The sequence below is a fragment of the Heptranchias perlo genome, chromosome 11 (genome assembly GCF_035084215.1).
Source record: "Heptranchias perlo isolate sHepPer1 chromosome 11, sHepPer1.hap1, whole genome shotgun sequence".
In the NCBI taxonomy this organism is placed as follows: Eukaryota; Metazoa; Chordata; class Chondrichthyes; order Hexanchiformes; family Hexanchidae; genus Heptranchias; species Heptranchias perlo.
In genome coordinates this window covers 65,413,508-65,441,148 of record NC_090335.1, presented here as the reverse complement: position 1 = coordinate 65,441,148, position 27,641 = coordinate 65,413,508, and the positions used below count along the sequence as shown (strand labels likewise).

At 41.8% G+C, this 27,641-nt stretch overlaps 1 protein-coding gene across 1 annotated transcript; it reads right to left on the bottom strand.

The window, feature by feature from the left end:
• Window positions 1–9,997: 9,997 nt before the first annotated feature.
• Window positions 9,998–17,670, bottom strand: ripply3 (ripply transcriptional repressor 3). The gene is made up of 4 exons (XM_067993280.1): window positions 16,889–17,670; window positions 16,370–16,436; window positions 12,548–12,615; window positions 9,998–12,263 (listed from the first exon to the last, which is right to left on the bottom strand). Exons 1-4 carry the CDS (start codon window positions 16,987–16,989, stop codon window positions 12,059–12,061), a joined length of 441 nt encoding a protein of 146 aa, XP_067849381.1. The 5' UTR covers window positions 16,990–17,670; the 3' UTR covers window positions 9,998–12,058.
• Between the last annotated feature and the right edge of the window lie 9,971 nt (window positions 17,671–27,641).

Sequence of the window (27,641 nt, the reverse complement as noted above, 5' to 3'; positions counted from 1 at the left end):
ATACAGATAAAACAAAATGTCACATTTATCCTTTTTTTTTAGTTTAAAACTTTATAAATTGTGAAGTAAAAAAGGTGTTTAAAATTAATCAGACTCCATAATTTTCCATGTAAAAATTTGCAAGGAAGCATGTGATGTTCCGGTGGTAGAATAGCCTGTCAACGCTCATTGTTGAAACTCCTACATGAAGAAAGGCTACATGGGAGAGGTAGTGGAGGGCACAATGCCCCCATAGAACTATACCTCAATAAGGAGTCAGTACTGTCAGGAGAAGAGGAGAAACGTGGTGGACAAAAAAAGAGGGAAAAATATTCTTCAGCACAGGATTTAGAAAACGAACTGCAGAATTGTAATGACAAAAAATCAGTTCCTGAGCTTGTTTCATCTTTTTGTTTTCTTTAATATAGTCTGCTCTCAAGACAGAGCTAGACAGCTTGTCTGAGCTCGGCTCGATTTTTACTAGATTCCTGGCCGCATTCACTGTATAACAGTTTGGATTGGTTCCCTCTGGCAAAATGATGAAAAAATATAACCTAAATACAGTTTAACGCATGCCTGAGTAGGTGTCTGTCAAAAACAATAGGGTTTAAGCTGCTCCTTGTTGCTTGGCTGAGTGCTGCACTAGTTCCAGACTTTGTTTCATTGTTAAAGAGACTGCTAACTCAACAGTCTCATCAGCCTGTGTCAGTGTTGGGTAGAAATAATTGTGAAAATACAAGCTCAGATTGGTCCTGTGTTAAGGCAATTGCGTGTTAAGGCAATTTGTTAACAATCAACATTAGCATGTGTTACTTGTATTTCATTTACTACCAATGGTAAGTAAAGCCAACTAGTGGAAAGCTCAATGAAATCATACAAATTAAACAGGAAATGAATCCCTTGACACTTGTTAATAACTGTAGGCTAGCTTCTGCTGCCAGTAAATATTGGAAAATGGCATATAGAGCCAAAATAACATCACTTTTTGGACAGCAGGAACTTCATATTATAGTTAAACAATTTAAAAGAAAACAGGAAATGATTGACTCCAAAAACAAATTATCTGCATTTACAGCCCAAGGGTGTTGAAGTGCCTGGGATAATGTAAGGTCAAAGGATAAACAAAGTTTCCAAATTTTAAAAGGGGTGCTGAAAAAGGGCCTGAATGACCTCAGAAAGTGGTATGTTTAAAGGCAGCTCATAACAACGACATAAAACCAGAAAGGGTAAAGATGTGCCATAAGGAGCTGACTGTTGCTGAAAGGAAGAACTGACTCTCTTTTCCAATCTTTGGAAAAGGAGATTTACATCTGCTGAGTCCTTAGATGCTGTTTTTTTTGCCTTAAATTATATCATCTGAATATATGGAACAAGCTACCATGATTCACATCATGGTTGGGAAGAAAGTACAGTGTCGATGATTGAGATAATCATGCATGGGCTGTGCAAGGAGCCGGCTGATAGGCCAATAGGCCTTTTCTCACTCCAAGCTGTGTTTGTTTTTATCTCATTAACAGTACAAAAATAACAACTACATGCTATCGTCATATGGCTGCTAATATCACATTGTGCCTGCAACATAGCATATATCATGTTCATTGTCCACTTTTATCTGCATTGCAGAAAGTTCGATCATCATAGGTAGTTCAATGCCTAATATACAATTTTTAAAAAAAACTTTTCTTAATGAATGCACAGTCCAAAGTTATAAAGTCTTACCTTCTTATCTATATAGATCATTCTTCTACAGCTGAATATCTTGCTGAAGATCCTGTCATCGTCTCTCAGGAGGAGCAGGAAGAAGAGGGCATGGATTTTTCTAACATCAGAAATCTTGGAAGCGAGGGGCATGATTCAGCCCAGCAAAAAAAAGGGAGGACATAATTTTAGTTGCAGGATCAATTATGTGCATCACAATCAAGCAAAGAATTGGAATTTCAAAGTCCCATTTCTAGTGCCTAATCCCTCCTGGGGAAGCCATACAACACAATCCAGAATTACAGTTGCATGCTGCACAATTTTGCAATTTGGGAAAGAATTGGTCCTTCCATCTGCAGATGATGAGGAGGGATAAGTCCAAAGCCATCTAGCCACAGACCATGAAGAGGCTGCCCAGAGGCTGAAGAGGTAAGAACATAAGAACATAAGAAATAGGAGCAGGAGTAGGCCATACAGCCCCTCAAGCCTGCTCCGCCATTCAGTAGGATCATGGCTGATCTTCGACCTCAACTCCACTTTCCTGTCTGATCCCCATATCCCTTGATTCCCCTAGAGTCCAAAAATTTATCTATCTCAGCCTTGAATATACTCAATGACTCAGCATATGGTGGCATATGACAATCTGTTGCCAGCAGCAAGAGAAATTAAACAAGAAATTATCTCCAAATGCTTGCACTAGATATTAAGCACCCTTTGCAATTGTTTCCCCTGGCTAGAGAGTCTAGAACTAGGGGGCATAATCGCAGGATATGGGGTGGGCCATTCAAGACTGAGATGAGGAGGAATTTCTTCTCGCAGAGGGTTGTGAATCTTTGGAATTCTCTACCCCGGAGGGCTGTGGATGCTGAGTCATTGAATATATTCAAGGCTGAGATGGATAGATTTTTGGACTCTAGGGGAATCAAGGGATATGGGAATCAGGCAGGAAAGTGGAGTTGAGGTTGAAGATCAGCCATGATCTGATCGAATGGCAGAGCAAACTCGAGGGGCCATAATGCCTACTTCTGCTCCTATTTCTTATGTTCTTATATTCTTATGACCACTGTTGACCTTCTTTCAAAATATCTTTAAATCATAGAACTTCTCAGGGTAAGGACAATTCCAACCTTAATCCTTAAATAAAAAAGAGAATGGAAAGATTTATTAAAAAAGTGCACAGGTGCACCAATATACAAAGAATTTCCTGATACTGATTTTCACTTCATTAAATCCGATTTCTATTCCTTATCACCATGCCTACCCCTTATGCCTGAAAACCTGTTTGTATAGGAACCTAACCCCCTACTCCTGCATGACGCTTCCCTAAGTGTCTGGATGTTGAGGGATGAATGGTTGGGACATTTCTGATGGAGCATTCGTGAACTGAGGTGATAGTAGTCTCAGTAATGCTGATGTCCTTGAAGGACCCACTTCCGGCTGCATCACTCTTGCACTTGCAGGGGTTGCCGGCCCTGGAATAAAGCTGCCTCATGTGCTGGCATCAAAGGCAGCAAAAAGCATGAAAACACATTGTTACTATTTCAAGAGACAGCGATATCTTGAGCGACCGTGCCTGGCAGCCCATTGGCCAGACTCCCATCCTCCACTCTCCATAAACATCAACTCATCCAAAATGCTGCTGCCTGTATCCTATCCCACACCATGTCCCACTCATTCTGCTGTGTTCACTAATCTGCATTGGCTCCCAGTCCCTCAGTGCCTCAAATTTAAAATTGTCATCCTGCTGTTTAAATCCCTTCAAGGCCTCGCCCCTCCCTATCTCTGAAACCTTCTCCAACCCTACAACTCTCCGAGAACTCTGTGTTCCTCCGACTCTGGCCTTCTGTGCTTCCACTGCTCTCTTCACCCCACCATTGGCAGCCATACCTTCAGCTGTCTAGACCCTGTGCTCTGGAATTCCCTCCCTAAACTTCTCCATTTGTCCACCTCTCCATCCTCTTCCCCTCCTTTAAGACCCTCCTGAAAACCCACCTCTTTGACCAAATCAAAAACAGAGAGTACTTGCATTTATATAGCACCTTTCACGACCTCAGGGCTTCCCAAAGTGCTTTACAGCCAATTAAGTACTTTTGGAGTGTAGTCACTGTTGTAATGTAGGGAATCACGGCAGCCAATTTGCACTTAGCAAGGTCCCACAAACATCAGTGAGACCAGATAATTTGTTTTAGTGATGTTGGTTGAGGGATAAATATTGACCAGGACACCGGGGAGAACACCCCTTCTCTTCTTCGATAGTGCATTAGGATATTGTACATCGACCCACAAGGGCAGACAGAGGGGCCACAGTTTAGCTTCTCATCTGAAAAAAGGCACCTCTGACAGTGCAGCACTCCCTCAGTACTGCACTCAAGTGTCAGCCTGAAATATGTGTTCAACTCTTTGGAGTGGGACTTGAACTCACAACCTTCATGAGTCAGAGGCGAGAGTGCTATCACTGAGCCAAGGCTGATATTTAATAAGGCTGATACTTAACCAAGCTTTTAGTCTCCCCTCCTAATATACCCTTCTTTAGTTCAGTGTTTATTTATGTCTGATTACGCTTCTGTAAAGTGCCTTGGGACGTTTTTCTATGTTGCTGCTTGTTGGGAAGAATATGTCAAAATGCCACTAAATGCTGAACACTCCACATAAAACCATTCCCTTCCCAAACTGTATCTATACAATTACAATGCTTTAACTTTTGTAAATTTTCCCACATCATGAAGATGGGAGATTTCCCAGTCAGAGACATAGTTACTGCTTGGCAGTGAGTAGACTCTTAGAACATAACAGTAAATCACTGGCTGCAATGTATTGACCTCGATGTTATTAAAATACTTCTTTTTTTACCCACACAAAGGATTGTGACTGCTCGCAGTTAATGAGACCTAGACCTGCGGCCAAGTTCCTTTGGCATATGTCAAGAGTTAGAGCTCAGTGGCATTTCATGACCCCTGGAGTCATCCATCATTTTCAGAAAGACATAAACAGCTACACCCACTACTCCAGAATGACCATCACTTCCTCACTCCAGTAACTTGAGGACAGGAAGAAAACCCACACCAATGGTTACATTGCATCCACTTTGATACTTTCACAATTGTAGGTAGGGAGTGTCCACAAGCCCTGGGTCAAATTCTGAAATAAGAATCCAGGATGATTAATAAGCATAGGCTACTGAAAATAAATACAAATATCTCTGATATGAGAGTGGAGAGTCAGTTGAGTCAAACAAATGTGGCATCAAAATGTAAAAAAACAAAGAATGTATAAAAAGGTGCTTGAAAAACGTAGCACTGCCTGTTGCAGTCAGATAACAGAGCAGACACAGGAATAAGACTCAAAGCACAGATACCTGGGGATTCCGCTTAGCTGATCAGAATTCCAATATATATAAAATTGCATCTACTTTTAAATTTTAACTATTATATACTTTAGAGTAATTCTTTTAAATTCTGGTTTTATGGAAGTGGAGGGGTAATTCTATTCTTGTAATCTGCATAAGAATATTTATAGTTAGCAGAACTCCAAAGAACTAACTATAGACTTCACTGGATATGCTGCTCAGTAACCAATAACATTCTATGTTACTGTGACCAAGGTTTGCTATTCCTCTTGCTCCTTGACCTCTCCGCTGCTTTTGACATCTCTGACAACTCCATTCTCCTCCACCACCACTCCTCATTGTTCCACCTCTTTTGTGGTTCCACTCCTACCTGTCCCAATGCAGTCACTACATGTCATCACACAGTGTCATCTCCAGTGTGCCCCAGGCCTCTAATCTTAGTCCCTTTCTATTCATTAGTTACATGCTACCCCTCAATAACATCATCCAAAATCATATATGCATATATGCCGATAATACCCAATCCTACTTCTCTTCCACCATCATTGACTCCAGGACTGTTGCTGTACTATCTAACTGCCTGTCCGATCACAACATGCATTTATATAGCTCCTTTAACATAATAAAACATACTGAAGTGCTTTACAGAGACAAAACCCGACACCATGCAGCAATAGAAACACTAGGGGAGGTGGCTGAAGGCATTGCCAAAGAATTATATTTTGAGACTTTTGAAGGAAGAGAAAGAGAAGAAAGGAGAAGGGGTTTAGGCAGGATGTTTAGTGGCTGAGGCAGCTGAAGGCTCTGTGACTGACTATTCCAAAGCTCTCCTAGCCGGCCTCCCATCTTCCACCCTCCATAAACTTGAGCTCTCCAAAACTCTGCTGCCTGTATCCTAACTTGCACCAAGTCCTGTTTATCCATCACCATGTGCTCGCTAACCTATATTGCCTCTCAGTCCGGCAATGCCACGATTTTAAAATTCTCATCCTTGTTTTCAACTCACTCCATGGCCTCACCCCTCCCTATCTCTGTAACTTCCTCCAGGCCCCCAACCCTCCGGGATCTCTGTGCTCCTCCAGTTCTGGCCTCTTGCGCATCCCTGATTTTAATCACCCCACCTTCAGCTGTGTAGGCCCAGAGCTCTGGAATTCCTTCCTAAACATCCCTGCCTCTCTACCTCCCTCTCCTCCTTTAAGACACTCCTTAAAACCTACCACTTTGACCAAGCTCTTGCTCACCTGTCCTAATACCTCCTTATGTGGCTCCGTATCAAATTTTGTTTGATTGCGCTCCTGTGAAGCACCTTGGGATGTTTTACGACGTTAAAGGCGCTATATAAATGCAAGTTGTTGTTGTTGTTGTTGAATGGGCATAAAAGGGCAGTGTGTTAAGGAGGCCAGAGTTGATGAGCGGTGGGCACATTCTGACATGTAGGGAGAGGAGGATCGTGAGGTAGCTGAGTAATAGTATCACAAAGAATTACAAAGAATGTACAGCACAGAAACACGCCATTTGGCCCACCATTCTTGATCTAACCCTATCAACATATCCTTCTATTCCCTTCTCCCTCATGTGTTTATCTAGCTTCCCCTTAATTGCATCTATGCTAGACACCTCAACTACTCCTTGTGGTAGCAAGTTCCACTCTCTGGGTGAAGAAATTTCTCCTGAATTCCCTATTGGATTTGTTAGTTACTATCTTATATTTATGGCCCTGGTTCTGGTCTCCCCTGCAAGAGGAAACATCTTCTCTATGTCTACCCTATTGAACCTTTTCATAATCTTAAAGACCTCGATCAGGTCACCCCTCAGTCTTCTGTTTTCTAGAGAAAAGAGACCCAGCCTGTTCAATCTTTCCTGATAGGTGTAAGCTCTCATTTCTGGTACAATCCTAGTAAATCTTTTTTGCACCTTCTTCAGTGCCTCTCTATCCTTTAGAGGTATCTATATATCTATAGTGTGGAGACCAGAACTGTTCGCAGTAATCCAGGTGGGTCTAACCAAGGTTCTGTACAAGTTTAGCACAACTTCTCCACTTTTCAATTCTATCCCTCTAGAAATGAACCATGTGCTTGGTTTGCTTTTTTTAATCATCTTATTAACCTGAGTTGATACTTTTAGTGATTTGTGTACCTGTACCCTAAATCCCTCTGCTCCTCTACCCCGTTTGGACTCTTACTTTCCAAGGAGTATGTGGCTTCCTTATCTTCCTACCAAAATGTACCACCTCACCCTTATCTACATTGAAATTCATTTGCCAATTACACATCCATTCTGCAAGTTTATTAATGTCTTCCTGTATTTTGTCGCAGTCCTCCTCAGGATTAACTATACCCCCTAATTTGGTGTCGTCCACAAATTTTGAAATTGTACTTCCAATTCCCGAGTCCAAATCATTTATGTATATGATGAACAACAGTGGTCAAAGCACCAATGCTTGTGGAACACCACTTCTCACCTTTTTGCTAGTTTGAGTAACTACCTTTAACTCCTACTCTCTGTTTTCTGTTTTGCAGCCACCTTGCTATCCATTCTGCTACTTGCCCCCTATGATTCCACATGCTCAGACCTTAGTCATGAGCCTACTATGTGGTACATTATCAAAGGCCTTTTGGAAATCAAAATATATTACATCTACTACATTGCCCTTGTCTAACCTTTCTGTTACTTCTTCAAAGAATTCAATAAGGTTGGTCAAGCATGACCTTCCCTTTTGAAATCCATGCTGACTATTCTTTATTATAATTTCGGTTTCGAGATGATTCTCTATTACATCTTTGAGTATAGATTCCGTTATCTTTCTTACCACCAATCGTACGATGAATTCCTCACACTTGGTATTAGAGGTGAAAATGGGGAGAGCAGAGGAATCGAGTTAGAGGAATTGTTGTGTCGTTGAGAAGAGGAATCTGGATTATCCTCCAGGATAATCCTAAAGTAGAAGGAGGATTTGTCTGTGAAAAGGGAGGTATGGCATTGCCTTAGGTGTCCTGCTAGATTTGGTGATATAGAACCAGGAATGCTATAAACAACGAGAACCATACATTTGCATTTTGGCTCAGCACCAACATTTTTATAACACTCATGTGGCACACCCTAGTCCTCAGACTCCATGAAGGAGAGACTTCTGCCCAACAATGGACAATGTGGAAAATTGCCCAGGTATGTCCTGTCCACAAAAAGCAGGACAAATCCAATCCGGACAATTACCACCCCATCAGTCTACTCTCAATCATGAGCAAAGTGATGGAAAGTGTAGTCGACAGTACTATCAAGCAGCACTTACTCACCAATAACCTGCTCACCGATGTTCAGTTTGGGTTCTGCCAGGACCACTCAGCTCCAGACATCATTACAGCCTTGGTCCAAACATGGAGAGCTGACTTCCAGAGTTAAGGTGCGAGTGACTGCCATTAACATCAAGGCAGCATTTGACTGAGTGTGGCACCAAGGAGCCCTAGTAAAATTGAAGTCAATGGGAATCAGGGAGAACTCTCCAGTGGCTGGAGTCATACCTAGCACAAAGGAAGATGGAAGTGGTAGTTGGAGGCCAATCATCTCAGCCCCGGGACATTGCTGCAGAAGTTCCTCAGGGCAGTGTCCTTGGCCCAACCATCTTCAGCTGCTTGATCAATGACCTTCCCTCCACCATAAGGTCAGAAATGGGGATGTTCGCTGATGATTGCACAGTGTTCAGTTCCATTCACAACCCCTCAGATAATGAAGCAGTCCGTGCCCGCATGCAGCAAGACCTGGACAACATCCAGGCTTGGGCTCATAAGTGGCAAGTAATATTCGCGCCAGACAAGTGCCGGGCAATGACCATCTCCTACAAGGGAGAGTCTAACCACCTGCCCTTGACATTCAACGGCATTACCATCCTGGGGGTCAGCATTGACCAGAAACTTAACTGGACCAGCCATATAAATACTGTGGCTACAAGAGCAGGTCAGAGGCTGGGTATTCTGCGGCGAGTGACTCACCTCCTGACTCCCCAAAGCCTTTCCACCATCTACAAGGCACAAGTCAGGAGTGTGATGGAATACTCTCCACTTGCCTGGATGAGCGCAGCTCCAACAACACTCAAGACGCTCGACACCATCCAGGACAAAGCAGCCCACTTGTTTGGCACCCCATCCACCACCCTAAACATTCACTCCCTTCACCACCAGCGCACTGTGGCTGCAGTGTGTACCATCTACAAGATACACTGCAGCAACTCGCCAAGGTTTCTTCGACAGCACCTCCCAAACCCGTGACCTCCACCATCTAGAAGGACAAGGGCAGCAGGCACATGGGAACAACACCATCTGCACATTCCCCTCCAAATCACACACCAGCCCAACTTGGAAATATATCGTCGTTCCTTCATCGTCGCTGGGTCAAAATCCTGGAACTCCCTACCTAACAGCACTATGGGAGAACCTTCACCACATGGACTGCAGCGGTTCAAGAAGGCGGCTCACCGCCACCTTCTCAAGGGCAATTAGGGATGGGCAATAAATGCTGGCCTTTCCAGCGACGCCACATCCTATGAATGAATAATAAAAAAACCACTTAAATACTTGTATGGCACAACTTGGGCTCCATAAAGAAGACTTCAGCTCAACAACAACAATTAAATACCATCCTTTCACTACCAGGATCTGGGTTTAAATCCAGCTGAGGCTGAAGAATGAAATTCTCCTTTCTCTGGGCATTTACACTAAAACTGGAGCAGACCATGGCACACCTTGCAGGATTTCACCCCATTTGTCTTCTTTTTTGCTTACCCCTATTCCAAGGACAATTCCTTTTATATCATACTGGGGCAGGAGATAGCAGCTCATACCTTGAAAAATGATTACTTTTTATTAAAAAGTATATTATTCCACAGAAAGTTTTACTTCTCTCCTCCACTCCCAAAAATAATCCAATTAAACATCATTCAACATCTCAGAAAGTTTCACGCTTTGTGTTTTTAAGCCTGAATCTCCACAATCAATTATAAGTAGCAAATTATGTTTTTGAAATTAAAGTCATCTTAACCTTGATTCAAAGCAAAGTCACCAGGTTTCACTCACCATTTTTATTTATTTTTACTTTAATGTCACTCATATCTCAGCACTGATAATCACTAACCATACTGCTTGTTGCTTACTGCTCTTCAGAAAATGTAGGTCTAGCTTTTGAAAATTAAAATAAAACGGAAAGTAGGAGAGTTCAGAAGGAATAAGCAATAGTTCCCCCTCCTTATCCAAATCAAATGACCCTTGTTGGAAAGTGTGTGTGGGGTTAAGGATAGGATAGGCTCAGCTATGATGCTCAGCATGGTCGAATGACTTACCATCTGTCACTGTATAGACTCATGCATGGAAAAATTACCACTTGGATGAGGTTACTGGGAGCTAACGGCACCTGTGGAGTTTTCACCTTCAAGAGATGAGGCGCATAAATTAGCTGCTGACTCAGTTATTATCATATTTATAGTAGGTTTTGTTTGCTGTCAAGTCTATAACTATTTGGCTTATTATAAATCTTTAAGCCACATATGTTGCAAATTTGCAGGGAATGGTGCCACAGCTAGTTAAAACCCTGTGCTTTCACCTCTGAAACACAGATTTAAATCCTGCCCGGACAAATTGGTGAAAATCTTGTCTGGCTGTAAAATTAGTTATTGAAACATTATAAAGTTGTTGGTTTCTGTGACACTTTCACAACTCAAATTCCGCGTAAATTGACTAAATGTTCTTGCTTAGAAATGTTCAGTCTCCCTGCGCTGGGGAACAGAGGAGAAAAATCAGCCAGGGTTCCCACTCATGATTACTATTGAGTGACCCCTTGCTAGAATGCGTGCATGCATGGTTGTCTGATAAGGACAGGATAGGGCTTGACCGTGCTGCCCACTCCCATGATCAAGTAGCCTGCTGAAGCTCATTGCTTTGGCTCACACACTTGTGGGGGGTAGCACACAGCTGCAGAACGATGAATAATTAGAGCAGAACATTGAGGAAAACACACTATTTTCTGATTTTATTTATGCTTTGACCAAAATTTGATGCTGCATTATCAAGAATCAAAGGATTTTGCTTTTATATCTGAATGTCAAAGCAGCTGAATGAAAATTTATTTTACCATCATTGTCCCATTTCTTTTACCATAGATTGGCCTTCATAATTAACACCATGCGATCTAAAGACATTTTTGTTCAACATTTTACTATTCACTTTATGGAGTAGTGCAGCAGCAGCTTAAAGGGACAGGCCACCAACTACCTGGTCAACAAATGCAGAGGAACCAAAGTTAATTCTAAATCTGCTGCACGGAAGCTTTACAGGGAAGGGATAAAAATAATGATCCTCACCATTATTGCCGCCTGGCGGCTTCCTTTCTGGCCTTCCAGTGCGTCAGCAGTGCAGAGGTGGGTCCTCTAATGTCTTCGTTCTTTGCTCTGGTGTCAGGTTAGACCCTGACTCCGAATTCAAGGTGCACTTACACTGTAAATGCAACGTCTGTGTGAAGTGAAACCACTTTGCACCAATGCTACAGTTTGAGTGTAAATGCCCAGACAAAGGAATATTTCATTCTGCAGCCTTAGCTGGATTCAAACCCAGATCCTGGCAGTGAAAGGATGGTATTTGAGCCCATTGCACCCCCTACACCCCTGGCACACACACAGTGTTATAGAACAACTAAAGTCCTTCCAAAGCTTAGTATTATATAATAGACTTTACTCATTTAGGAATTCACTGTATTCTGATTAGTAGGATCGTCTCGGTTAAATTTTATCCACGTGCGAAAGGTTTATTTTTAAACTGGTTACAGTAATAAAATAAATGTTCAAAATATATTCATATATACATACACAACAGTGCAAATTTGTCATTTCCTTGCAGTGATATATGCAAATACCTAATTGCAGCTGTAGAAGTTATAGCTACAATTGAACATGAACAGCAGAGCAGAATTGGCCTTAGTTTTGTTGCTGTGGTATCACTTTCAGAAGACAGCTTTTCCGCTTTGAAGCTGATCCATCTCCTTCTCTGCCTCTCCTTACTGTTTCCAAAACATCTCCGTTGTTTCCGGGGCATTTTCTGATTCTATGTCACAGGACATGAGCTCCTCCTCATCCTCCTCTTCCTCCGTGTCTGAATCGTCGTTATAGAAATGCATTGTTGCCTGAACGGGGAAGCTCGCTAGAACTTTTTCTCCCATATGATGCAGGTAATGCTCAGCTTTGGATCTGGGCAGATACAGCCTGGAAATTCAAACACGAGTAGCCCATTAAGGGAACTGCCTATGGGATTCAGTTAAAGCGATCTGAACAGATTTTTTTTCTAGTAAATGCATCAATAATATAGTAGAATTTTAAAATGATATTAAATTAATTTAATAGTTCTATAGTTAAGATATTTTATTGTTTTACATTGGGTGGTAAAGGCAGGGGGAAAAAATCTAATTTGGCGGCTATTAACCACTGTAAAGGAATGTTTTAAATTAAGACTGCAGGCGGAGCTCAACAGGCCTGTGGTTGTTACCTACCTGACGGGGTGCTGGAATCCCAAGGGTTGTCTGGTCCCAGGGCTGCTCCCATCAGGAACGGAACCAAGCTGTATGGAGCAAAAGAACATTTTTAAAAAAGAATCGTTAAAGTATTAACATTGGAATACAGCGTTAAACAGGAACTCCCATCTCCTTGCGCATTGTCATAAGTACCTATCCAAAACGCGAAGCAAAACCCGACCATCTTCAGACACACTTTCGCCCCTGGGTGAATCTGCTGGTGCCTGGAATGCATGTCCTACTGATACACAACGGAAGGGAATGTGTTTGAAGCAACGGAGTTCCCGGCTCTGCTGTTTTAGAGCTTATGATTTAAGAGATAGTGAGAGTGCTAACGTGTAACTAACTATCTGGCAGTAAATATTTCAATTTGGCTGTGCTTTCTTCTTAGATTCCTTTCTTCATTTTATTATTTGAGCCTGAAGTCAAGACAAAATCCTCGTCCTCCTTCACAAATCCTTCCTATACAGTCCCATCTTACTTTTGCTAGCCAACCCAGCCCCACCCAGCTCGTACCTGCCATTCCTCCAATTCTGGTCCACCATTAGCTTTTAGCGCTTCTGACCCCGTACTCTGGAACCCTTTCCCTAAATCCCTCCAGCTTCGTCAGTCTGTCCTTATCTTCAAAATTGTCCTCAAGACCTAGCCCTTAGCCCAAGCCTTGGGCACCTGTCCTTGTTTTCGGTGTCTGTTCCTCCACATTTTGTGAAGCATCTTGGAACATTTTAGCAGGTTAGTGGTTTTATTGAGCAGGGCTTTGAAATAAAACAAATCCATAAATATATTAAAAATACTTCCTGTTGTCACTTTTGAGTCAATTTTTTCCATTATAAATTTCTGTGCAACCTTGTAATTAAATTTAAACATAATTAATCACTGGAAGTTTAAACAATAGAAATGTAAATATTGAAGGAAAAAGTTTCTTCCCCAAACAAGGGGTGGAACTTGTCTCCATTATTGACTAAATGTGAGGGGGAGGGAATTCTAGACAGCATCTATTTTGTTATAAGGGAGTAGGTTAGTCTTTTCCTATCCATGGAGGTAAATTACAACTAATTCTTTAGCATCCTTAGTCCCAGGGTAAAGTTGTTCCATTCAAGCACATTTTTTTCTTTTGACTGACAAGTGAAAAACTTATGTTTTCACCCCAGTTCCAACTGGACTTAGCGTAGAGTCTCATTTAGATCAGGAGTGATAGGATCTGAAGCACTGAGGGGCTGTCAATATAATTCAGCATTTACAATACCCATAAATATCTTGTTTTAAATGGAAACTTAAAATACCAAAAGAAAATGCTGGAAATACACAGCTGAAGTACAAACAGGAAATGCTGGGTATCCATAACAAAAATGCAAATAAAAAGTGCTGGATATGCATGACAGAAAGACAAACCGAAAATTCTGGTAAAATAAAATGTAAATAAGAAGTGAAATCTGGATATACATTGCAGAAATACAAACTAAAAATGAAGTTTATATGCAACAGAATGAAGAAAAAAATGCTGGATTTCTACAGCAGAAATACAAACAAAAATACTCGATATACAGAGTGGAAATAGGAATATATGAAAAAGGACAGGAAAAAAAGCCTATCAAGCCTATCCCATCTGAACATGGTGCAACCTACACATGCCATATACCTCATCCCATATACACTATTCCTAACAACCCCTTCCCTGGAACCATATATTCTCCTGGGAGAGGCAAAAAAAAACAGAAAAAAAATCTTAGGCTAATTTAGGAAAAACGCTGGGAAATTCCTCTCCAACCTCCAAAGGTAATCAAGCAAGCTCTAGGAGATCACAATGACTGATTTCTCCAGTCTTTGTTAACCCACTTATCTTCTAAAATACGAGATATCTTCCTCTTGTGGGAACTTGTCCAGTTCCCTTTTTCAAAATCCAGAGTAGCAAGACCCTTAAACTAGATATCAATCAAGTGGTTTTCCTCTGAACTTTTTCCCAGTCCTTGATATCTCCCACCATGTGTGAGGACCAAAACTGGATACAGCAATCTCGATGCGGCCAGACCAAGGCTTTATATGAGGAGAGGAATGTGCTTCCAGTCTTATATTTAATTGTCCTAACAATACATCCTAACACCCTATTCATTTTTGCAACAGCCTTGCAACATTGGCCATGGACCTTCAATAATTCTGCAGGTTCTTCTGCTGCTCAACAGCCTTGAATGCATAACTGTGCATGTTGTAAACATGCTTGGAATTGCCCCTGCCCAAATGCATTATGCTGCACTTGTCTATATTCATCTGCCAGACAGAAGCCCATTTCACCACTATGCCTAGATCCACCTGCAAACTATTTGTTTTCATTTAAGGTCCTAGCTCCTGCACATATTTTAGTGTCATCTCCAAATTTGTGGATCATTCTCCCAATGCCTTTATCCAGGTCATTAATAATGATGGTGGAGCAGCATCCCTAAAAACATTGATCCCTGTGGGACTCCACCAGTGATTGCCTCCACAGAAAGCCATTATCATAGAATCATAGAAAGGTTACAGCATGGAAGGAGGCCACTTGGCCCATCAAATCCGTGCTGGGTCTATGCGAGAGCAATCCAGCTAGTCCCACTCCCCCGCCCTAACCCGTAGCCCTGCAATTTTTTTCTTTTCAAGTACTTATCCAGTTCCCTTTTGAAGACCATGATTGAATCTGCCTCCACCATCCCCTCAGGCAGTGCAGTCCAGATCCCAACCACTCGCTGTGTAAAAAAGCTTTTCCTCATGTCACCTTTGGTTCTTTTGCCAATCACCTTAAATCTATGTCCTCTGGTTCTTGACCCTTCCGCCAATGGGAATCGTTTCTCTCTATCTACTCTGTCGAGATCCTTCATGATTTTGAATATCTCTGTCAAATCTCCTCGCAACCATCTCTGTTCCAAGAAGAAGAACCCCACTTTCTCCAGTCTATCCACGTATCTAAAGTCCCTCATCCCTGGAATCATTCTAGTAAATCTAGCTACACAATATCCATTACTATTAACGACTACCCTCTGCATATGTAATGTACAACCAATTCTTTATCTGCTGTCCGATACCACAAGATGCAACCTTACTTAGCAGTCTCATGTGTGACATTTTATCACAGGCTATTTGAAAATCTAGCTACACAATATCCACTGGGCTTCATCATCCATCAGCTTCATAAGGCACTCAAAACATTAAATCAGGTTGGTGAGACAGGACCCCCACGCAAATATTCATAGTAGAAATACATACAATAAATGATGGATATGCACTGTGGAAATACAGAGAAAACGCGATATAGACAGTGGAAATACAAACAGAAAATGCTGGAAATACACAACAGTAGTGCAAACAGAAAATGCTGGAAATACACATCAGTAGTGTAAACAGAAAGTGCTGGTTATACACATTGGAAATACAAACAGAAAATGCTATTTATGAGCAGCAAATAGAAAAACAGAAACTGGTGCGTATATATAGGGTCAATAAAAATGGAAAATGCTTGATACATGCAGCAGAAATAACAGAAAATGCTGGGTATACACGGTGGATTAATGGGTATTTGAAAGTGAAAAGATAGATTTTGCAATTATGATGACACGATCTTTTCTCAGATACTGACAGGCCTGCTGTGTTTTTCCAGTATTCCCTGTTTTGATTGTTTTGGTATGTGCGATATTATCTCTGAATGAGAGACACTGTGTGAAATACCAGTAATAGATGGTTGCGGCTCAGTTTAAAACGCCTCAGTGCAGTTTGACTGCACAAGCTGAGGTAACAAACAGTGAACAGGTGCGGACACGAGAGTATCTTTCTTACCGAGCTCTGCCTATGCTTTTCGGTATCTCTTGCTGTTATCATCCAGGGTCTCCACAGCGCTGGGGGACTGTACACAAAGAAGCAAAGAAAAACAGCAGGAAACGTTAGCAGGTCAGGGCTGATCAAAAATAAATAAATCCGGAAAAAAAACCAAACTCTTTTTAGGGTAGATTTTATATCGTAACGTTCAACAATTTCTAACACGAAGGCAATCCTGTAAAACCATAATACTAGAAAACTCATTGTTATACTTAACCTACATATTATTATTAAACGTTAAAGACCATTAAAAGTTTCTTAGTTGATCTTCCATCCGTTTTTGTTTTCAGGTACTGAATTCTCGAGCAGTTCTTAACTAAATTATTAAACAGTAATCATTGCTATTACTTCTCAATTCTTTAAAATTATGACAGTGGCAGTCAAACTTTAATTTGTTAAAGTCTCATTTTAAAATAGGAATTTCTGCGTAGTGTACGAAAGGTCTGGGTTTTTTTTATAAATGGAAGAGTTAAACCTTACCTCTGAGCCTGAACTGGGTTCCGTGTTTCTGCTTGGCGTCCCCTGCAGCACCGGCAAGCCAGTGTCACTTTGGCTCGGACACAGTAAAGTGCAGTGTCCATGGTATCACTGCTCCAGTCAGCCAGCTACAGAGCCCAGTAACAAGTGACATCTCCTCACCGACCCTCCAGGTCTTATCGAGGCTCTTCAATCAGGACAAATAAACCCACCCGGGGGTGTGTGAGGGCGTGTGCTTCCGTTTGTTTCATTGCAGCATCTCTGAAGGATCCCCTATAATTTTGATGGAGCTGCTTACGTGGAGCGCTTTGCTGCAGATGGTGTCGCTTAAGCCTTTTTCTATATCGTCAGCACAACAATTACAGCCAATTCCACAAATCTCGTCGGAAGCAGATTCTTATGAGGAATTCATTTTCAAAGACAGATATATTCAGTATTGGTGCAATGAGTCATTTTACAAACTTCTCCTTAAAACTTAAGAACCGTTTGCTTTTGGGCTCTTCCCGATATTTATCGTGCAGTTGAAGTCTCCATCAGACAAATGCATTTCCTTCAGCTCTCTCCATAAAACCAGTCCCATTAAATAGATATATCCCCGTTACGATCAATAATCTTATCTACATTGAATCCATCAGCCCTGTCCTCGGTCAGGTCAAACAAGTATTAGGGTGATGATTATTAATATAGGTTAGGATTCCAATGAAAATACTTTGTTTTCCTTTTTATCTGATTCTTCCTGATAAAACCTGCATTATCCTTACAATTTCTGAGTATTTTCCTACAGATTTTGACTAGAACTGTTAACGTGGAGAAAACGTGAAGAGTGAGACTCGTGATTAGAGATATATCATTAGCCCATTCAAACATAAAGGACTGTGCTGATTTTTAAGATGTGGAGATGCCGGTGATGGACTGGGGTTGACAATTGTAAACAATTTTACAACACCAAGTTATAGTCCAACAACGTTCACCTGAGGAAGGAGGAAGCCTCCGAAAGCTTGTGAATTTCAAATAAAATTGCTGGACTATAACTTGGTGTTGTAAAATTGTTTACAACTGATTTTTAAGAGTTAAACACATAGATGTAGGTGACATGTTAAACCAAAATGAACGAATTTGAATAAGACTTGATATAATATTCACCTGAAGGTCGACAGGTTTATCCTGTTTTCCAAAACCCCTGATTTGGTTCTGCGGGGCTCTTTTGAGTTATACGTGAACATGGTGCCTGGTGCAGTGTTTTCTCACGTCTCATACTCAGTTCACCATTAAAAAGTAAGTTATACAAGTCTACAATATGTTATCAACAGGATAAAACAGTCTGGCGTGTGCTACACACAGGATAACATACGCTGGAGTGTATAACATGCAGGATAACAAAGGTCTGCAATGTGTTGCACACGGGTTAACGCACACAATGTGTTACATGAACAAAATACAGTCTGCAGTTTGTTGTGACTGTGTACTGGATATCCCTTTTTAGAATGGCTAGCCACCAGGTTCCCAATTCCCTCCTGGAATTCTCGGTCGTTTACAAGGGGTAATTTCATGATCCAGTGCTCTCAGTGGGAAGTGATACTTGCAGGGAGTGCACCTCGGGAAATCACAGATTTACAGACCAATAGATTAACGGATGTGAAATCACAGTTCAGGATTTCCCAACATACGCTCTTTGCGAGTGCCATTCCCCACTAGGGGCGCTAGATTGTGGCATCACCTTTCCAATGTATTCTTTGGCGAGACATTCTCCATTCTTTGCTCAAATTCCCAGACCATCTACTTTTCCCAGTCTCTCCTGAATTGCTGCATATTCTCTGTCTCACTGACCTCTTGCATCTCTCTGACTTCACCTGCATTGTCCTCTCTCCTGGGGATGAGGGGGAGGGGTGGGTGGAGGAGATGGTGGATTCTGGTTAGATTTAATAGCTCAAATCCTTATCTGCTACTAAAGACTTTATAACAAAAGTAAAGTTATATACAGCCTTTAAAATGAGCTGTTTTGTCAAATGAACACAATTTAAAACAAACCCTGAACATGAAGGCTCTGTTGATGGCTGAGTGAATGTTGTGAGATTACATTATCTGTCCACATCCCACCATTCAATTGCTCATCCCATTGGTGTACTGTCAGACTGTCCCATTATATTATAGTTACAGTTGATCATGATGTAGTGTTATACTGAGCCACACAGTCCTGAAAAGAAAAAATAACTGATTTCCCGATCCGTGCTGAGTCCGCTGATCTTAATTACAGTCCAACAATTTTATTTTAAAATCACAAGCTTTCGGAGATTATCTCCTTCGTCAGGTGAGTGAGTGAATGAGAGGTTCTCAAATCGCATTTCTTATATTAGGCTGGGACACCATCACACCAATCAAAGGTGTCGTTGGTGTTCAGACAGGTTAGCCACGGAAAACAGTAGGTCCCAGTATATTGAATACACAATGTGTCAAATTGTACAGACAGAGAGAAAGAGACCCGAAAGGCAGAGAGAGAGAGAGAGAGAGAGAGAGAATTTCCAGTTGTATTAAAATTTAAGATCATTGAAGTGTCATGAAGAGGTGCAGAAAATAATCAATAAGGTGAATGGAATGCTGGCCATTATATCTAGAGGACTGGAGTACAAGGGGGCAGAAGTTATGCTGCAGCTATACATAACCCTGGTTAGACCACACCTGGAGTACTGTGAGCAGTTCTGGGCACCGCACCTTCGGAAGGACATATTGGCCTTGGAGGGAGTGCAGCGTAGGTTTACTAGAATGATACCCGAACTTCAAGGGTTAAGTTACGAGGAGAGATTACACAAATTGGGGTTGTATTCTCTAAAGTTTCGAAGGTTAAGGGGTGATCTGATCGAAGTTTATAAGATATTAAGGGGAACAGATAGGGTGGATAGAGAGAAACTATTTCTGCTGGTTGGGGATTTTAGGAGTAGGGGGCACAGTCTAAAAATTAGAGCCAGACCTTTCAGGAGCGAGATTAGAAAACATTTCTACACACAAAGGGTGGTAGAAGTTTGGAACTCTCTTCCGCAAACGGCAATTGATACTAGCTCAATTGCTAAATTTAAATCTGAGATAGATAGCTTTTTGGCAACCAAAGGTATTAATGGATATGGGCCAAAGGCAGGTATATAGAGTTAGATCACAGATCAGCCATGATCTTATCAAATGGCAGAGCAGGCACGAGGGGCTGAATGGCCTACTCCTGTTCCTATGTTCCTAAGGTAGAACTGTATCATCACTGGGGACTGGGTGGTGCATTGAGTTAACACACACTACCTTTCAACTTTGGGACCTGTGTTTGAATCCAGCTCTGAGTGAAAGGATGAAAATCTTCTCTCCCTGCTGCCTGCCATGGCCCATCCTATGAGAAATTCATTTGCACAATCAAAACCTGATTCCTGGTGGCCATAGGCGCGCAACACAGAATTGGTAATCTCACTTAAAAGGAGAACAGGCTAGTGTGGAAAATGGAAATATCACACTGGTGCAGTAGGGAATGTGTTTCTGAGACTAGGTCTGGGCTGGAGCTGGATGTTTTGTTGGGACAGAGTAAAAGAATCTTTACTCTCTAGCTGGCTGCTGTACCAGAGCCTGGCCTGAAAGTGCTTGATTCCAACACTAGATGCCAATGCAAACATCCCTTGCCTTGATGAGCACAAAAATTCACCAATTCTTTTTCTAAAGAAAAGGCCTGCATCTCATCATTGCAAGGGCAGTTTAAATTGTAAATTCCTAATTCAAAGATATTGGGTGATGCCAATAAGGATCTATCTATCAAGTAACCGCTTAATCTTTCATAATAGCACTGCAGGGTATATATATACATACAAATCCATTGTAATTTCATTTCCAGTCTTACCATCTGCTATCCTCTGTTTAATGAGAAAGAATTTATATAGACAAAAAGAAAATTACTGCAGATGCTGGAAATCTGAAAACAAAAACAGAAAAAGTTGGAAATACTCAGTAGGACTGAGGATGATGATCATATGATGCCTCCTGATCTGCTGAATATTTCCAGCTTTTTCTGTGTTTCATTAAAGACTTTATATAGCCTGGATTAAAAGCAAACTCTGAGGCAGCACAATGGTGGATGCATTAGCATTAAAATTGGTTGTTTCACAGATGGGTAGGTTGCAACCTTATGCCTGGGATTCTCTACAAAGTGAATTGCTAATATCAACTGTGGCATTACTGGCAGGGAGCGGGGGAGGGGGTGGGATGGGGATGGGAAGAGAAAGTACAGAGTGAAAGCCAAGAAACTTCTCTACAGAAAGTGAAGGAGAATTAGTGACTGGATCACCTTCAAACAGATCTTGCAAACTTCTAGATAGTGAGCCAATTGCAAGTACCAGGGTAGGTGGGTGGAAACACACAGTTGTAGTTCTGGTAGCCAATTACTTTGAAAATTGTAATGTTATTCAGTTGGTAAAGGCAGAACATGTGGATGAGATGGTCCCAGGTTTGATTTCAGGCCTGTGCTGAGTTAGGTGATCTTAGCAGTAAAGGCATTACAATTAGCTTCAGCAGCCAGGGTTTCCACTTTGATCACTATTTAATGACTCCTGCTGGAAAGTGCGCATATTTGAACATTGGATGAAGACAGGATCAATATGTAGGCTCAATCATGAAGAATGACCACTCCTGCGAGATATGAGAGGGCCTGGTGCCAATAAATTGTATCCCAGCATGAGTCAATGCCTTCAAAGGAGGAGTAGAGAAACTGGAGGCAAAAAAAAACACCCTTCCATAAAAAATGGTAGTCTTGGCTGAATTAACCAAAGCTACGGTCATAGAATCAGAGAAAGTTACGGCACAGAAGGAGGCCATTTGGCCCATCATGTCCGTGCCAGCCGAAGAAGAGCTATCCAGCTTAATCCCACTTTCTAGCACTTGGTCCGTAGCCCTGTAGGTTACGATACTTCAAGTGTACATCCAAGTACTTTTTTAATGAGTTGAGGGTTTCTGCCTCTACCACCCTTTCGGGCACTGAGTTCCAGATCCCCACCACCCTCTGGGTGAAAAAAATTCTCCTCAGCTCCCCTCTAATCCTTCTACCAATTACTTTAAATCTATGCCCTCTGGTCACTGACCCCTCTGCTAAGGGAAATAGGTCCCCCCTATCCACTCTATCTAGTCCTGTCATAATATTACATATCTCAATTAAATCTCCCCTCAGCCTCCTTTGTTCCAAAGAAAACAACCCCAGCCTATCCAATCTTTTCTCATAGCTAAAATTCTCCAGCCCTGGCAACATCCTCGTAAATCTCCTCTGTATCCTCTCTAGTGCAATCACATCTTTCCTGTAATGTGGTGACTAGAACAGTACCCAGTACTCAAGCTGTGGCCTGACCAATGTTTTATACAGTTCTAGCATAACCTCCCTGCTCTTATATTCTACGCCTCAGCTAATAAAGGAAAGTATTTCATATGCCTTTTTAACCACCTTATCTACCTGTCCTGCTACCTTTAGGGATCTGTGGACATGCACTTCAAGGTCCCTTTGTTCCTCTACAGCTCTCAGTATCCTTCCATTTATTGTATGCTCCCTTGCCTTGATTGCCCTCCCCAAATGCATTAACTCACACTTCTCTGGATTGAATTCCATTTGCCACTTTTCTGCCCACCTGACCAGTCCATTGATATCTTCCTGCAGTCTACAGCTTTCCTCCTCACTATCAACCACACTGCCAATTTTTGTACCATCTGCAAACTTCTTGATCAAGCCCCCCACATTCAAGTCCAAAGCATTAATATATACCATAAAAATCAAGGAACTCAGTACTGAGCCTTGTGGAACCCCAATGGAAACAGCTTTCCAGTCTCAAAAACACCCATCAACCATTACCCTTTGCTTCCTGCACTGAGCTGATTTTGGATCCAACTAGGCACTTTCCCTTGGATCCCATGGACTTTTACTTTATTGACCAGTCTGCCAGGTGGGACCATGTCAAAAGCCTTGTACACTACATCAAACGCATTACCCTCATCGACCCTCCTTGTTACCTCCTCAAAAAAATCAATCAAGTTAGTCAGACACGACCTTCCCTTAACACATCCATGCTGACTGTCCTTGATTAACCCGTGCCTTTCTAATATACAAATTATGCTCTCCCTCAGAATTGATTCCAATAATTTGTCCACCACCGAGGTTAGACTGACTGGCCTAAAATTACTTGGTCTATCTTTTTCTCCCTTTTTAAACAATGGTACTATGTTAGCAGTCCTCCAATCCTCCGGCACCACACCTGTATCCAGTGAGGATTGGAAAATGATGGTCAGAGCCTCTGCTATTACCTCTCTTGCTTCTTTTAACAGCCTGCGATACATTTCATCTGGGCCTGGCGATTTATCTACTTTCAAGGATGCTAAACCCTTTAATATTTCCTCTCTCACTATGTTTATCCCATCTAATATTCCACACTCCACCTCCCTAACTGCAATCTCTGCATCGCCCCTCCTCTTTTGTGAAGACAGATGCAACATATTTATTAAGAATCATACTGTTGGCCAGGGGCTGCAGAAAACTACTGAGTTTAATTCGAATTGCTAACAAAGACACTAACTTTTGAACTGAGGTGACCTGGAGTTCAGTCACTGGTCTTAACTGCCGGAAACGGTTTGAATTAGTTCCGCTTCTAAGGGACAAAGGAGCTCTGATGAGACACCAGGCCTTATTTAGAAAAGGAGTAATGAGGTGATGCTACCTAGCCCCTTGGAACAGAGCCAATCAGGGGATGACACCGACCACTCCAGCAACTTTAAGCCAACCGGAGAAAGACAGCATCATTCGAAAAGACAGACTTGGAGTTAAAACTGAAGAATTGCAGGCGTGGTGCCTGTTTGTTTGCGGAAACTCCGGAGACTAACCATCGCGGAAGTAGGGACCCTACGTCAGGGACGTAGAGACTACGTCAGGGACGTAGAGATGACATCAAGAGAGAGAGAACGAACGCCTGGCCAGCGTCAGCTCTCCTTTCCGGGTAATATAATATCCTTTCTATTCTGTGACCCCTCAGAGAGTGTTAGTCAGAGAAACCTAGTGGGTGTGCGTTTAAATCCTAGTTTGAGTATAAAACTGTATAACCTGCTGTAAACTGCATGCCTATATCTAACCAGACGTATAAGCGGTATGTACATGATCTAATAACGTTAATAAAGTGAATTGAGAATTAAGAGAGAATTGACCGTCTCCTCTGTGTACTAAGCCAATAATCGTAACCGGTGACCTCCGGTCAACAATACCAACATCTTCCGCCTCCACACATAGGTTACCTTTTTGGTCTCTTATAGGTCCTACTCTTTCCTTAGTTACCCTCTTGCTCTTTATGTATTTAGAAAACATTTTTGGGTTTTCCTTAATTTTACTTACCAGTATTTTTTCATGCCCTCTCTTTGCTTTCCTAATTTCCTTTTTAATTTCACCCCTGCACTTTCTATACTCCTCTAGGCTTTCTGCAGTATTGAGCTGTCGGTGTCTGATATAAGTTTCCCTTTTTTGCCTTATCTTACCCTGTATGCACCTTGTCATCCAGGGGGCTCTAAATTTGGCCGTCCCACCCTTTTTCTTTGTGGGAACATGTTTATTCTGAACCCCTCGAATTTCTCCCTTGAATGCCTCCCATTGCTCTGACACTGATTTACCTTCAAGTAGCTATTTCCAGTCCACTTTTGCTAAATCACCTCTCAGCTTAGTAAATTTGGCCTTTCCCCAATTTAGAGCTTTTATTCCTGTTCTAACTTTGTCCTTTTCCATAACTATGCTAAATCTAACTGAATTATGATCACTAGCACCAAAATGCTCTCCCACTGATACCCCTTCCACCTGCCCCGTTTCATTCCCTAAAACTGAATCCAGAACTGCCCCCTCTCTTGTTGGTCTTGCTACATACTGGCTAACAAAGTTCTCCTGAATTCAATTTAAGAATTCTGCACCCTCTGTACCTTTTGCACTAATTGTATTCCAGTTAATATTAGGGTAGTTGAAATCCCCTACTATTACTGCCCTATTGTTTTTGCACTTCTCAGAGATTTGCCTACATATTTGCTCTTCTATCTCCCTCTGACTGTTTCTCTAAAGTACTCTCCAAGCAGTGTGACTGTCCCTTTTTTGTTCTTTAGCTCAACCTACATGGCCTCATTTGATGATCCTTCTAACATATCATCCCTCCTCACAGCTGTAATTGTTTCTTTAATCAATATTGCCACCCCCCCTCCATTTTTATCCCCCTCTCTATCTCGTCTGAAAACCCTGTAAACAGGAATGTTGAGCTGCCATTCCTGCTCCTCTTTATGCCATATTTCAGTAATAGCTAAGATGTCAAACTTCCACATGTCTATCTGTGTCCTTAGCTCATCTGCCTTGTTCACTAGACTCCTTGCACTGAGGCATATACCATTAAGCACTGCCAAACTCCTTTGTTGTCTGGTTTCTAACCTTTGTTTTCTCTGCCTTCCAAACTCACTTACTAATTTTCTGCCGTCTTGGTCCTTGGACATCTTCTCCATTTTTTTCATTAATGTACCATAGCTGAATTGTCTTCAAACTGTTCAGAAACATAATTATTGTGAATTTGATTTGTACGTTTGCCCTCGGTTTTGGATCTCTGTTTCCCCTGCACCTTCACCCCAAGCTGGCCTCTCACTAATACAGGAATTTCCCTTCCACAGATTCTTTGTCAGCTCTTCAGGATATTTATCAGTCCTCATTTACGAGTCCCAGACCCTGTGGTTGAGAGTTATTGTGTAATCGGGCACTTCTGGACATATTTACTGAGCAGAGATGACTGGACCTGTCAGTAGTAAATAATTGTGTTTTGACAGGGATATTTTAAATTAGCACTTACCTGGGGATGTTTAGTTGACCTTTTTTTTGAGTTCAAAATAAGATTCTCCTCCCTACCCCCTCCAGCTTGATTTGTGGAGGCCGGACTTAAAAGTCAAGCACAATACATGCACATTTTTCATCTATAAATGTATTCTAAAGGTGCTTTCAACAGATTTTGCCATTGAAACCTGCTGTTAACATACTGTAATAATGAGCTTTAAATATATCAACAGTTGAAGCAAAATATTCCATTCTTTATGAAAAGCTGTAAATACATGAGGCTTTCAATAAATTATTTTTTCAAGGTTTTTTCCCTCTCTCAGCTAATGAAGGTGCTAACACTTGCTGGGATATGTTTTTGCAGGTGCCAGCCGCAATCTGGTATCTCTCCAAATGGCCATTCTTCGTGTGTGAATTGAAACACGATGCAATGGCAGGCTATTTGACCATGAGGCCATTACAGCTGAGTTAACCCTGTCTTCCCCTTATATCCACTTTCCAGCTTTGGTCACTGGATAGTGATCAGGGACAGGAACCATGGTTGAACTTTCCACTCCCCGTTCCAAGAGGCGATTAGGTCAATTGCAGTACAATCATTGCTATATAAATGCAAATTCTTCTTTATTTTCAGCTGAGATCAGCCAACTCAGCACAGACTTAGAATTGCACCTATATTAATGACTTAGATGAAGGGACCGAGTGTAATGTATCCAAGTTTGCTGACGATACAAAGCGAGGTGGGAAAGTAAGCTGTGAGGAGGACACAAAGAGTCTGCAAAGGGATATAGACAGGTTAAGTGAGTGGGCAAGGAGGTGGCAGATGGCGTACGATGTGGGGAAATGTGAGGCTATTCACTTTGGTAGGAAGAATAGAAAAACAGAATATTTTTTAAATGGTGAGAAACTATTAAATGTTGGTGTTCAGAGAGATTTGGGTGTCCTTGTACACGAAACACAGAAAGTTAATATGCAGGTACAGCAAGCAATTAGGAAGGCAAATTGTATGTTGGCCTTTGTTGCAAGGGGGCTGGAGTACAAGAGTAAGGAAGTCTTGTTGCAATTGCAAAGGGCTATGGTGAGACCATACCTGAAGTACTGTGTACAAATTTGGTCTCCTTACCTAAGGAAGGATATACTTGCCTTAGAGGTGGTGCAACAAAGGTTCACTAGATTGATTCCTGGGTGAGAGGGTTGTCCTATGTGGAGAGATTGAGTAGAATGGGCCTATACTCTCTGGAGTTTAGAAGAATGAGAGGGGATCTCATTGAAACATATAAGATTCTGAGAGGGCTTGACAGGGTAGATGCTGAGAGGCCGTTTTCCTTGGCTGGAGAGTCTAGAACTAGGGGGCATAGTCTCAGGATAAGGGGTTGGCCATTTAGGACTGAGATGAGGAGGAATTTCTTCACTCAGAGCGTTGTGAGTCTTTGGAATTCTCTACCCCAGAGGGCTGTGGATGCTTAGGCGTTGAGTATATTCAAGGCTGAGATCGATAGATTTTTGGACTCTAAGGGAATCAAGGGGCATGGGGATCGGATGGAAAAGTGGAGTTGAGGTAGAAGATCAGCCATGATCTGATTGAATGGCAGAGCAGGCTCGAGGGGGCTTATGGCCTACTCCTGCTCCTAGCTCTTAACCTGCATATTCTGGTGTGTGTAATGCTACACCAGGCAGTGGTCGCGATTTTAACTGCGGGTCAGTTTCGGGCAGGTGAGCAGCGACGTGATTTAGGAACTCACCCACTGCTCCAACAATGAGGCCTCTTCAATAGATTTTATATTTGTTTTGAAATATAACATTAAAATATAACATTAAAATAGAGGCCCCTGATACTTCATTTTAGGAACAGAGGAACAGGAGTAGGCCATTCAGCCTCTTGTGCCTGCTCCGCCATTTGATAAGATCATGGCTGATCTGTGATCT

Excerpts from the sequence above, each read along its gene's own strand:
- ripply3 (XM_067993280.1), bottom strand. The coding sequence starts at position 16,989 with ATGGACACTGCACTTTACTGTGTCCGAGCCAAAGTGACACTGGCTTGC. Across the intron at positions 16,437-16,888 it reads AACCCAGTTCAGGCTCAGAG|TCCCCCAGCGCTGTGGAGAC; the intron begins GTAAGGTTTAAC and ends CTTTGTGTACAG. Across the intron at positions 12,264-12,547 it reads GGATTCCAGCACCCCGTCAG|GCTGTATCTGCCCAGATCCA; the intron begins GTAGGTAACAAC and ends TTGAATTTCCAG.